At 40.4% G+C, this 13,578-nt stretch overlaps 1 protein-coding gene across 3 annotated transcripts in view; it reads left to right on the forward strand.

Annotated features, from left to right (window-relative positions):
• The window catches only part of UGCG (UDP-glucose ceramide glucosyltransferase), a 97,850-nt gene that overhangs the window by 47,233 nt on the left and 37,039 nt on the right, over positions 1-13,578 (forward strand). The window contains exon 1 of one of the 3 annotated variants that reach the window (XM_047067888.1): positions 11,849-11,969. The exons of the other annotated variants lie outside the window; for them this stretch is intronic. Within the exon in view, the coding sequence (XP_046923844.1) occupies positions 11,872-11,969 (98 nt within the window). The 5' untranslated portion in view covers positions 11,849-11,871. Of the gene's footprint in view, positions 1-11,848; positions 11,970-13,578 lie in introns of those variants that run through there. 3 annotated transcript variants of the gene reach the window in all.

Below are 13,578 nucleotides of genomic sequence, written 5' to 3' on the forward strand. Positions count from 1 at the left end.
TGACATGTTGTTGTCTGAAAACTTCATCTTCTGTTAATCCTGATATCCTGATGGCATTTTAAAAAAAAAATGTTTAGGGGCGCCTGGGTGGCGCAGTCGGTTAAGCGTCCGACTTCAGCCAGGTCACGATCTCGCGGTCCGTGAGTTCGAGCCCCGCGTCAGGCTCTGGGCGGATGGCTCGGAGCCTGGAGCCTGTTTCCGATTCTGTGTCTCCCTCTCTCTCTGCCCCTCCCCCGTTCATGCTCTGTCTCTCTCTGTCCCCAAAATAAATAAAAACGTTGAAAAAAAAATTAAAAAAAATGTTTATTTGTTTTTGAAAGAGAGAGAGCATGAGGAAGGGACAGAGAGAGGGGGACAGAAGATCTAAAACAGACTCTGTGCTGACAGCAGAAAGCAGATGCAGGGCTTGAACTCATGAACTGAACTGTGAGATCATGACCTGAGCCAAAGTCAAACCCTCAGCCAACTCAGCTACCCAGGCCCCCCATCCTGATGCATTTCATTCTAAGTATTTTTAAGGTATTTATTACCCAAAAAAATATTAACACTTATTCAATATCACTGTTTCTTACATGTCAAAGGCCCCACGTATATCTAAATACCTTTTGTTTTAATGTTTATTTATTTATTTTGGGAGAGGGAGAGAGAGTGAGAGAGCACTGCATGCATGTGAGCAGGGGAGGGGCAGAGAGAGAAAGGGAGAGACAGAGAATCCCAAGCAGGCTCCAGGCTGTCAGTACAGGACAGGGCTCGAGCTCACAATGGTGATATCATGACCTGAGCCAACATCAAGAGCTAGATACAAACGACTGAGCCACCCAGGCACCCTTAAATACCTTTTTAATCTTATTCTTCGCTTGGTATAATATTATATTTCAAGGCCTGAAATAAAAGGAATTTATTCATGGAATAAAAGTTTGTTTGCTCTTTATTAATTAATTATATCTTTCCTATTCCATGCAATTGTCATCTAATTGCATTTGTTTCTTATTGACTAAACTAGTTATGTTGGCAAGAAAATGAGATCAGTAGGATATTCTTATTTGTGTAATAAGCAAGGATTGTTATATGCTTGTATTACAGACAGGCTGATTTGCTAAAAAAAATCCTTATGGAAATAGTTAATTTTAATATTTTTTAATAGCTAAAAACAGTAGAAGGAGAAATGGAGAAGACCAAGTTAGTGATCTATATGAAATTAAAATGAATGAACTCTATTAAAGAATAATAATAAAACTTTCATAGAATTTCATGTGCTTGGAACTGTTCTAAATATTTAAAATACGTGAACTTTAATCCTCACAACACAGGTCGTAGAGCTAGTAAACGGTAGAACCGGGATTCAAACCCAGACACTGACGTTCACAATGTATGTGCTTAACTGATAGTCTACACTGAATCCTAAAACAAAGCATTCTTAAGATGAAAGGTATTTTGTAGAGATCCTAAACTCAGGTGATCCAGGTTATCTCAACAGCCTTTGCTCCGTAGTAAAAGTTAAATTCACATTTTTCTTATATTGTTGATACTATGAAATAATACCAGAAGAAGCAGATTTTATTGGTATTTCCCTGAATTATTTTATGAGAAGAAAGCACTTATGAAAAAAGACTGTTCTTTTTAATTCTTCTACTAGTTTTTACTCTCCTAGGTGAATTGTTCTGAAATGACAACATATTTTACGAAATTCCTCTTAACCGAAGCAAAAGATGTGGTAAAAGCGCAAGATGTTTAAATTGCCAGTGTCTCTAGGCGTAAAATACATGACCTATTCTTAATATGCTTTTCTGTACCTTCAACGGTGAAATTCACCTATATGGAACATTGGTTTCCAAACTAAATAGTGCTAAACAAAAATCACTTTACAATCAGAACCGTGAGAATTGTTTTTATGGGTTTTTGTTGTTGGTTACATTTTTACTGTTGGTGGTGGTGGTTTGGGGTTTGTTTGTTTGTTTAGTTTTTGTTTTGTTTGTTTTTTACCTGTCAAATTCAGAATCTTTCTTTTTTTATGAATGTAACTTATTGTCAAATTGGCTTACATACAACCCCCAGTGCTCATCCCAACAAGTGCCCTCCTCAATGCCCATCACCCATTTTACCTCTCCCCATCTCCACCATCCACCCTTAGTTTGTTCTCTGTATTTAATAGTCTCTTGTGGTTTGCCTCCCTCCCTCTCTGTTTGTATCTATTTTTTTTCCCCTTCCCTTCCCCCATGGTCTTCTGTTAAGTTTCTCAAGATCCATATATGAGTGAAAACATATGATATCTGTGCTTCTCTGACTGTGCTTCTCTGACTCAGCATAATACCTTCCAGTTCCATCCACATTGCTGTGAATGGCATGATTTCATTCTTTCTCATTGCCAAGTAGTATTCTATTGTATATATAAACCACATCTTCTTTATCCATTCATCAGTTGATGGACATGTAGGCTCTTTCCATAATTTGGCTATTGGTGAAAGTGCTGCTATAAACATTGCGGTACATGTGCCCCTATGCATCAGCACTCCTGTATCCCTTGGGCAAATTCCTAGCAGTGCTATTGCTGGGTCATAGGGTAGATCTATTTTTAATTTTTTGAGACACTGTTTTCCAGAGTGGCTGCATCAGTTTGCCTTCCTACCAAAAGTGCAAGAGGGTTCCCATTTCTCCACATCCTCACCAGCATCTATAGTTTCCTGATTTGTTCACTTTAGCCACTCTGACCAGTGTGAGATGGTATCTCAGTGTAGTTTTGATTTGTATTTCCCTGATGATGAGTGACGTTGAACATCTTTTCATGTGTCTGTCAGCCATCTGGATGTCTTCTTTGGAAAAGTGTCTATTCATGTCTTGTGACCATTTCTTCACTGGATTATTTGTTTTTTGGGTGTTGAGTTTTGTAAGTTATAGATTTTGGATACTAGCCCTTTTTCCGATATGTCATTTGCAAATATCTTTTCCCATTCTGTCAGTTGCCTTTTAGTTTTGTGATTGTTTCCTTTGCAGTGCAGAAGCATTTTATCTTGAACATCCCAGTAGTTCATTTTTGCTTTTAATTCCCTTGCCTTTGGAGATGTGTCGAGTAAGAAATTGCTGTGGCTGAGGTGAAAGAGGTTGTTGCCTGCTTTCTCCTCTAGAGTTTTGATGGTTTCCTGTCTCATATTTAGGTCTTTCATCCATTATGAGTTTATTTTTGTGTATAGTATAAGAAGGTGGTCTAGTTTCATTCTTCTGCCTGTTGCTGTCCAGTTCTCCCAGCACCATTTGCAAAGAGACTGTATTTTTTCCACTGGATGCTCTTTCCTGCTTTGTCAAACATTAGTTGGCCATACATTTGTGGATCCAGTTCTGGGTTCTGTATTCTATTTCATTGGTCTATGTGTCTGTTTTTGTGCCAATACCATACTGTCTTGATGATTACGGCTTTGTAGTAGAGGCTAAAGTCCAGGATTGTGGTGCCTCCTGCTTTGGTTTTCTTTTTCAATATTACTTTGGCTATTTGGGGTCTTTGGTGGTTCCATACAAATTTTAGGATTGTTTTTTCTAGCTTTGAGAAGAATGCTGGTGCAATTTTGATTGGGATTGCATTGAATGTGTTGATTGCTTTGGCTAGTATTGACATTTTTTTTTAATTTTTTTTAACATTTATTTATTTTTGAGACAGAGAGAGACAGAGCATGAACGGGGGAGGGTCAGAGAGAGAGGGAGACACAGAATCGGAAACAGGCTCCAGGCTCTGAGCTGTCAGCACAGAGCCCGACGCGGGGCTCGAACTCACAGACTGCGAGATCATGACCTGAGCCAAAGTCAGCCGCTTAAGCTTAACCGACTGAGCCACTCAGGCGCCCCTAGTATTGACATTTTAACAATATTCTTTCTTCCAATCCATAAGCATGGAATTGTTTTCCATTTCTTTGTGTCTTCTTCAATTTCCTTCATAAGCTTTCTATAGTTTTCAGCATACAGATCTTTTCCATCTTTGGTTAAGTTTATTCCTAGGTATTTAATGGTTCTTGGTGCAATTGTAAATGGGATCAGTTTCTTTATTTCTCTTTCTGTTGCTTCATATTGGTGTATAAAAATGCAACCGATTTCTGTACATTGATTTTGTACCCTGAGACTTTGCTGGATTCATGTATCAGTTCTAGGAGTCTTTTCATGGAGTCTTTTGGGTTTTCCATGTAGAGTATCATGTCTGTGAAAAGTGAAAGTTTGACTTCTTTGCCAATTTTGATGCCTTTTATTTCATTTTGTTGTCTGATTGCTGATGCTAGAACTTCCAACACTATGTTAAACAACAGTGGTGAGAGTGGACATCCCTGTCGTGTTCCTGATCTCAGGGGGAAAGCTGTCCGTTTTTCCCCATTGAGGATGATATTAGCTGTGGGCTTATCATATATGGCTTTTATGATGTTCAAGTATGTTCCTTCTATCGCGACTTTCTTGAAGGTTTTTATTAAGAAGGAATGTTGTATTTTGTCAAATGCTTTTTCTGCATCTATTGACAGGATCATATGGTTCTTATCCTTTCTTTTATTAATGTGATGTATCATGTTGATTGATTTGCAAATACTGAACCAGCCCTGCAGCTCAGGAATGAATCCCACTTGATCATGGTGAATAATTATTTTTACATGTTGTTGAATTAGATTTGCTAGTAACTTGTTGAGAATTTTTGCATCTGTGTTCATCAAGGATATTGGTCTGTAGTTCTCCTTTTTTGTGGGGTCTCTATCTGGTTGAAGAATCAAGGTAATGGTGGCTTCACAGAATGCGTCTGGAAGTTTTCCTTCCGTTTCTATTTTTTGGAACAGCTTGAGAAGGATAGGTATTAACTCTGCTTTAAATGTCTGGTAGAATTCCCCAGGGAAGCCATCCGGTCCAGGACTCTTTTTTATTGGGAGATTTTTGATAACTGATTCAATTTTTCCACTAGTTATGGGTCTGTTCAAATTTTCTATTTCTTCCCATTTGAGTTTTGGTAGTGTGTGGGTGTCTAGGAATTTGTCCATTTGTTCCAAGTTGTCCTGTTTGTGGCATATAATTTTTCATAGTATTCTCTGATAATTGCTTATATTTCTGAGGGATTGGTTGTGATAAATCCATTTTCACTCGTGATTTTATCTATTTTATCTTCTCTCTTCTTTTTGAGAGGTCTGGTTAAGGGTTTATCAATTTTGTGTATTTTTTCAAAAAACAAACTCTTAGTTTCATTGATCTGTTCTACTGGGGCTTTTTCTTATTCTATGTTGTTTATTTCTGCTCTAATGTTTATTATTTCTCTTCTTCTGCTGGGTTTGGGGTTTCTTTGTTGTTCTGCTTCTAGTTCCTTTAGGTGTGCTGTTAGATTTTGTATTTGGGATTTTTCTTGTTTCTTGAGATAGGCCTGGATTGCAATGTATTGTCCTCTTAGGACTACCTTTGCTGCATCACAAAGGATTTGGATTGTTGTGTTTTCATTTCCGTGTGTTTCCATATATTTTTTAATTTTTTCTTTAATTACCTGGTTGACCCATTCGTTCTTTAGTAGGATGTTCTTTAACCTCCATGCATTTGGAGGGTTTCTAAACTTTTTCCTGTAGTTGATTTCAAGTTTCATAGCATTTTGATCTGAACATGTGCATGTTCTTTTATATTTATTGCGGGCTGTTTTGTGAACCAGTATGTGTTCTATCTTGGAGAATGTTCCATGTGCATTTGAGAAGAATGTGTATTCTGCTGCTTTTGGAGGCAAAGTTCTAAATATATCTGTCAAGTCCATCTGGTCCATTGTATCATTCAGGGCCCTTGTTTCTTTAGTGATCCTATGTCTAGATGATCTATCCATTGTTGTAAGTGGGGTATTAAAGTCCCCAGACTTTAATAAGTCTCACAGACCATAAGATCATGACCTGAGCTGAAGTCGGACGTTCAACCAACTGAGCCACCCAGGCACCCCATCAAGTTAATATTTCAAAAACTTTCTGGCATATAACTTATGTTGTGTTCAATAAATTAGAGTCTCAGCCTGTCTTTGTCTCTTTCTTTCAATAAACTACCAAGTTTGTTTACACACACACGCGCGCACACACACACGCACACAGCCTAGGTGAATGCTTTAACATTATAAACTTTAATAAAGAAATTGACTTGAGTCTATCTAAAAAGAAAGCAACTTTAGGGGCACCTGGCTGGCTCAGCTGGTGGAGCATGCAACTCTTTATCTCAGGGTCATGAGTTTAAGACCCACTTTGGGAGTAGAGATTACTTTAAAAAAAACAAAGTCTAAAGAGTATAAATAAAAAAAACATTTTAATTAAAAGAATAAAAGGAAAGCAATTTTAAAAATATTTTGAAAAAGAAAATAGTTGACATTTACATGAGACATATTTGGAAATCTTTTATTTAGCTTCCTTTAAGAATAAACATTAGTGGGGCGCCTGGGTGGCGCAGTCGGTTGGGCGTCCGACTTCAGCCAGGTCACGATCTCACGGTCTGTGAGTTCGAGCCCCGCGTCGGGCTCTGGGCTGATGGCTCAGAGCCTGGAGCCTGTTTCCCATTCTGTGTCTCCCTCTCTCTCTGCCCCTCCCCCGTTCATGCTCTGTCTCTCTCTGTCCCAAAAATAAATAAAAATGTTAAAAAAAAAAAAAAAAGAATAAACATTAGTGCTTCAACCTAGCACACTAGCACACTATGGACTAAAACAAAACCAAATATGAGATTTGAAAAGAAAAATTAGTATAAGTAAATCATTTTAATTAATCATTTGAATAAGCAAAACAGCTGAGAATGAAATAATGAACTCTAGTGAACTCCAGGCACTCCCCTGGACCACACCCAGACATACAAACACACTATACGTGTGGACTGTCAGGATCAGGCCCTGAACTGAGAATTTACCTAGAACCTTTGTGTGTTTGAAGGCTAGTCACAGCAATATAGTATCTTAGGATTTGTTCCTACCCATTTCATGGGTAACAAAACCAATGTAAGTTAAGCACCTGAGTTAAATGAGTAGATAAGGCATTTTTCTAACTAATTGCAAAACATGCTGAGGGGGAGAAAAAAACAAATGAATTAAATTACTTCTTTTGGCACTAGCACCACAAATTCCAGATCAATTGATTTTAACTTTGTTTTTGAAACTTCAAATTTACCCAATTTCTGGAAGATCACCTTTTTTTTTTAATGTTATTTTTAAAAAGTTTTTTATAGGGCTGAAAATTCACAGTATACCTGTCTTTTAAAAATAACAACACATTAACTGTAGGGAACTGAATTGTGATTTTTAAAATGTTTATATGAAAGATTCTTTATAATAATGACAAAGATGGAAAATACGTCCCATGCTGACATAAAAGTCATGCATTGACTCTGTCAAGGAGAATATAGGAGTTGGAGCAGGTCTTCAGGTTGTAATTAGGCAAACTAACATGTAGTTACTCTCTGCAATTCTGTGATCTAATTAGTAATATGAAGGAGGGGTTATGTTAATGTGTATTTTTTTCCACAAAGAAAAAATATTTTTAAAGTATTTAAAAAGTTGAAAGGAGAAAAGGAGAAAGTTTAGCAATTTTTCCGGTGACTTCTCTCAACATAGATTATTTATTCATTCGTTCAACAAATATTTGAGTGCCTAGAAGGTGCAAAGCCCTGGGATCTGATGACAAACTAGATTATCTCACTTATTCAGACACTTACAATATGTACATATACATATGGTGGAGTACTCATTAGTTTTTAAAAGATAGATTTTATTTTCTGGAGCAGTTTTAGGTTTACAGCCAAACTGAGCAGAAATTATAGACAGTTCTCATATGCACTCTGCCTCAACACATGCACAGCACCCCCTACCCCCAACAACATCCTCACCAGAGTGGTGCCTTTGTTACAGCTGATGAACTTCCACTGACAATGTCATTACCCAAAGTCCACAGCTTATATTAGAATTCACTCTTGGTGTTGTAAATTCTATGGGTTTTGACAAATGTATAATACATGTACCCACCATTTTAGTATTAATGTTTCTTTATTTATGTTGAGGGAGAGTGCAAGTGGGAGAGGGGCAGAGGGAGAGGGAGAGAGAGAGAATCCCAAGCAGGATCTGCATTGCCGGTGCAGAGCCCTACATGGAGCTCAATCACACAAACAATGAGACCATGACCTGAGCCAAAATCCAGTCAGACGCTTAACCAACTGAGCCACCCAGGCACCCCAACAAAGTATTGTACAGATTAGTTTCATTGCCCTTAAAATCCTCTGTGATCACCTATTCACGTCTCTCTCCCATGACAACCACAACCACTGATCTTTTTACTGTCTGTAGGTTTGCCTTTCCTAGAATGCCATATAAGTGAAAAGATTGTCTTCTTTCACTTAGTAATATACATTTAATCTTCCTTCCTGTCTTTCATGAAGACTTGATAGCACATTTCTTCTTGGTGCTGAATAATATTCCATTGTTTGGGCGTACCACATTGTATCCACTCATCTACTGAATGACATGGTTGCTTCCAAGTTTTGTTAGTTATGATTAAGTTGTTAGAAACATCTGTGTGCAGGTTTTTGTGTGTACATGTTTTCAACTCATTTGGATAAATATCAAGGATGCTATTGCTGGATCATATGGTTAGGAGTATGTTTAGTTCTGTAAGTAACTGCCAAACTGTCTTCCAAAGTGACTGTACCACTCATAATTTTATTTTTTTTATATATATGAAATTTATTGACAAATTGGTTTCCATACAACACCCAGTGCTCATCCCAAAAGGTGCCCTCCTCAATACCCATCACCCACCCTCCCCTCCCCCACTCATAATTTTAAAAGAATAAATAACAAAAATTTTCTACTTGGTTCTCATCAACCCCTTTGTAAAATAGAAAAATGGCCATATTTTTCACCATAAAAACAATAATGCTCATTATAGGAAATCAACAATATAAAAAGGCAGGTAAAAAAAATCAACACATTTCATTCTTCAAAGATAAATAATTGTCTGGTATTTCTTTCAGTGTTTTTTCTGTGCATAGCCTTTCAAGTGTCACATTTTAAACTTGATTTATCTAGAATCTCACCAATGATGATGTTTCTTAGACACAACCCAAATTGGGTATCCTGATTGTTGAAAATGTAACTTTAAAAAATGTAACATGAACCTTTATATATAGGCATATAGGGCATTATGTAACTAAGAGTATTAACTTACCAAAGATAAATTTTGTTTCTATGAAGTAATTTTATGTATGTACCTGTATTCTCCCAGCCTTCTGCCCTATCTTTTCGGGGACATGGGGCCAGAATTAATACAATTTTATTTAAGTTTCAGTTTAGAGTCAGCTATAAATATTTTGGTTTGGGTTTGGCTCAAGCCAAAAATGTGTTGTAACTACTTGGTTTGAACCAGATATTTGGAATTATTTTCTTGTTAAGATTTTATAAACTAAAGTTTCTAGGGCCATTAAATGATAGTTAATTTTGGATTTTGTTTGCCTCTGAAAACACTGCTCCTCAAAACACTGCTCCTCAAAATTTATTAGTGTGAATTCTAATATATACAAATGCTACTAGATTATCTCTGGAGAGAATCAGAAGCCCTGGCCTTCATGAAATCGGTTTTCTAAAAGAGAAGAGTGCCCATTAGATAACCAAAAAAAGTGTTAACTGCTAAAAGTGAGATCAGTGGACAGGTTCTTTGCTAGACTCCTATGCTGCTGTGCTACATGGAAGAAATGCACACTTTTATAGTATCTATAGAATGTTAGGATTATATATTCTAATTTAGGGTTACATATTCATGCATATTCATTTTGGAATATGTGGTCCTAACAGATACTGTAGAATGGTTTGTACAAGACCAACCGAAACTAGGCTCAAGTACAATATTGCTGCTTCTGGCTCTGCACTCAAAGTGTGGGGCCTGCTTGGGATTCTCTCTCCCTCTCTCTCTGCCCCTCCCCTGCTTGCACACGCGCACACGTGCGCACATACACTCTCTAAATAAACTTAAAATTTTTTTCCATTTGTAGTTATTTTGCTAGTAGTGTACCATCCCACTATAACTTTAATTCATCAACCAATAACTCTGAACAATAGAAGTTTCCTTTGTAAGCACTGTTCTTTCTCACCGACTTTACCCCAGTAAAACACAAAGTATAGTAAATGCAGATTGGTTCTCAGTACAGACATTAATTTAAACTCTTCTCTGATTGTAATTTATCACTTAATTGTAGATTAAGGTAGTTCATTTACTCAATATCAGCTATAATAAATAGCAATGATAAAATAACTAACTTCTTTTCAAAATTGATTCAATTCTGAAATCTCAAGGGAGGTCATGGATTATTTTAAAGGAAATCACTTGAAATAATAAACACTGGCTAAACATAAAACAATCAAGAAACAATATAAACTCATCTAGGCTAAAGAAACAAACAGGAACATTTAATACTAGATTAAAACATCTCCCTGGACAGATTTAAAATGAAGATAAATGCTAAATTGCCTTACAATCCATAGTGCCACTGCTTAACATTTTAGAGCAGTGCTATCCACATGCGTAATTTAAAATTTTCTGGTAACTATATTTTAAAAGTAAAACAACAAAAACAGTAAAATTAGTAATTTTTAATTTAACCCAATATATCAAAAAATAGCTTCACTATGTAATCAATAATTGTAACCAAAATTGGTTAATGAGGTGGTCTTCGACATCGGCCTATGGTTTAGACGCACAGCACGTCTCAATTTCTACCAACCACATTTTAAGCGCTCAATAGCCACATATGGCTACCGTATTGGACAGTAGTCTTAGGGGACTTCCATACTAACTGATTCCTTATATTTGTGAATGTGAGAATTTCTTTTACGTTACATTCTCTACGGTGCTTAGAGATATGTGAGGCATACGATTATTTTGCTCTCCGGTTGGCTGTGATCCAAGACAACACAGCATTAAAAGCATTGAGAAAGAAAGGCAATGGGACACCCGTGCGTCCAGGAGCATGGCCTGGAGGAGGGCCTAAGCCTCTCTGAGCGGTGCCCGGCGGAGAAGCTGCAGATACAGCGTTGGAAACTGGATTTCGAGACAACCCGAGCGGCTGCCTGGAACTCCGTGTCTTTCTCTGGGGCGCCCCCGAACACTGCAGCCGGACAGAGGGCAAGCAGCCTCTGAGCCGGACACACGGTCACGCGCCGCCACCGCCGGGGGAGGCCGGCCCCGGGGCTGCAGGGCTGGCCGCCCGGGGCGCCGCCGCCCGACGCCGAGGGGTAGGCGCGGGCGGAGACAGGAGCCCGGGGAGAGACGGCGGGCTCGTGTCCAGCAGAAGCCTCGCAGGGGCGCGCTCTCGAAGGTGACGGTGACGCAGCGGGCGCGAGGGCGGCAAGGTGGGCGGGGAGCAGCGGCGCGCACCGCCCCTCGGAGAGGCGGGCGCCACGGTTCCGGAGGGCGGGGGCGAGGCGGGGCGCGCCGGGGAGTCGGATCGCTGGCCGCCGGTTTCGATTAGTGCACGGAGCTGCGGCGGCGGAGCAGGGTGCGGAGCTGCGCGGCCCGGGGTCCCGCGGCGAGGCGGCGGGGCGTTGGCATCTGGGGCGCAGGCGCTCAAGGACCGGCCGGCGCCTGTGAGGGTGTGGAGAGGCGAGCCGGAGCGCGGGGGCCACTGCCGCTCTGACCACGGAGCCCGGCCACCGCAGCGCCCGCAGCCGCGAGCGCGCCCAGGGCAGCGCGCGAACGAGTGCGCGCGGGCGGGGCGCGCAGGCCCTGCCCGCCCCTTCCGTCCCCACCCCCCTCCGCCCCTTCCTCTCCCCACCTTCCTCTCCCCTCCAGCGCCCCCGCGCCGGGCGCCCACCCTGTCCTCCGGCGGGAGCGCGGTCCGCGGCGGCGGCCGGAGCGGGCCGGGCCGGGCCGGGGGATGGCGCTGCTGGACCTGGCCCTGGAGGGAATGGCCGTCTTCGGGTTCGTCCTCTTCTTGGTGCTGTGGCTGATGCATTTCATGGCCATCATCTACACGTGAGTGAGGGGCAGCAGGAGAAGCCCTTGGCGCGGGGGTCAGGGCCTCCGGGTGAGAGAGTGGGAGGCATTGCGCTTTGGAGAGGATTGGGCTCGGGTGGGAGTGGAGAAAGCTAATTCTCAGACTGTTACTCCATTCCCTCTCACCTTGGACCAGCTGGGGCGGGGGTCCTTGAGGGGGGAAAGTGGTGAGTGAGGGGGTTTGCTGGGCTGCGGGCGACTGCACGGCCTGGGGAAAGGAGACTATGATCTTTCTATGTGTCGGCGGAACGTTGCTTGCTTGGTTTCATTGTGTTGGGGCTTCGTTTGATTTTTCATCTGGGCCAAATATAGTGTGTTGTTGTGCTGTAGTTGTTTTTTCGACCTGGACGACATTTCTGTTATGATGATGATCATTTTCACTCTTCTGGGAGCTGTACACAGCTACCCGGAGACCTCCCTGTGGATTTTTCTTCTTCCTGGATGCCTTTAGATAGGTATGGAGCACCTGTCCACCTTGAAAAATATCCACCAAACCTCCGGGCTGACGTTACAGCCTAGAGTCATGTCAGCTTGTGTATTTCATTGTAGTTTTCTTTCCTTTTTTCCATTTCCTTACATATAGTCTTATTTAAATTTGTCTCCCCCCTCCCGACCTTTTTCATTATTAATTTAACAACTACATCTTGAGTCCTTACTAGATGCCATTCACTGGGGACAGAGTGGTGAGCAGGACAACATTCCTGTCCTCATAGAGCTTACATTCTGGAAAGGAGAGGCAGATAATAATTCAAATAGGGTTATTTCACATAGTGATAAAGTCTGAATGATATAAAATAGGGTAGTGGGATGTATAATGATAGAATAATGAGTAATGAATAATGATAGAATAATAATAAACATTCACTTGTTTAAATGTCTTTAAAATGAAATCTGCCTTCCTAAAGAAAGGAAAGAATTACAGAGAGCACATTGCTGATACAGATTCACTGGCATTTTAGCCTGAAAAAAACATGATTATACATAGTAATCTTTATCACCAACTAGAAGAGGGCGTGTGTCAATAGAGGAGATGGGAAGACTTTTTTCTTTAATGTTTATTTATTTATTTTTGAGAGAGCACAAGCGGGGGAGGGGCAGAGAGAGAGAGAGAGAGAGGGAGAGAGCGAATCCCAATCAGGTTCTGGGCTGTCAGTGCAGAGCTGGATGCAGGGCTCTATCCCGAGAGCTGTGAGATCATGACCTGAGCTGAAATCAAGAGACAGATCCTTAACCTACTGAGCCACCCTGAGATGGGAGGACTTTTAAGAAATTTGTTACTCACCCCCCACCCCCACCCCACTTTTTACTCTAGAAAAAAATGTGCTTTTCCTTTTGGAAATTTTGCATTTTATCAGGATAGGGTGGCATTTCCTGGTACTGGAAAAAGGTGGTACATTGTAGAAAACATACTCCAAAGATATTTATTTGGAGGTGAAAAAAACATGCCACTTGGATACTGCTGATCTCAGTTTTTGTAGTTTGTAGCTGATGTCACTGAACACTTTCTGGAGTTCATTTTAAATATATATGAGTTCTTAACAAGTAATGTTGTTACTATTTTCCAATCATAAAAATTTTAAAAATGCGA

The sequence above is a fragment of the Lynx rufus genome, unplaced genomic scaffold, assembly GCF_022079265.1.
Source record: "Lynx rufus isolate CCGP_SWC_20201006 ecotype Redwood Valley unplaced genomic scaffold, mLynRuf1.p SCAF_10, whole genome shotgun sequence".
Taxonomy (NCBI): domain Eukaryota; kingdom Metazoa; phylum Chordata; class Mammalia; order Carnivora; family Felidae; genus Lynx; species Lynx rufus.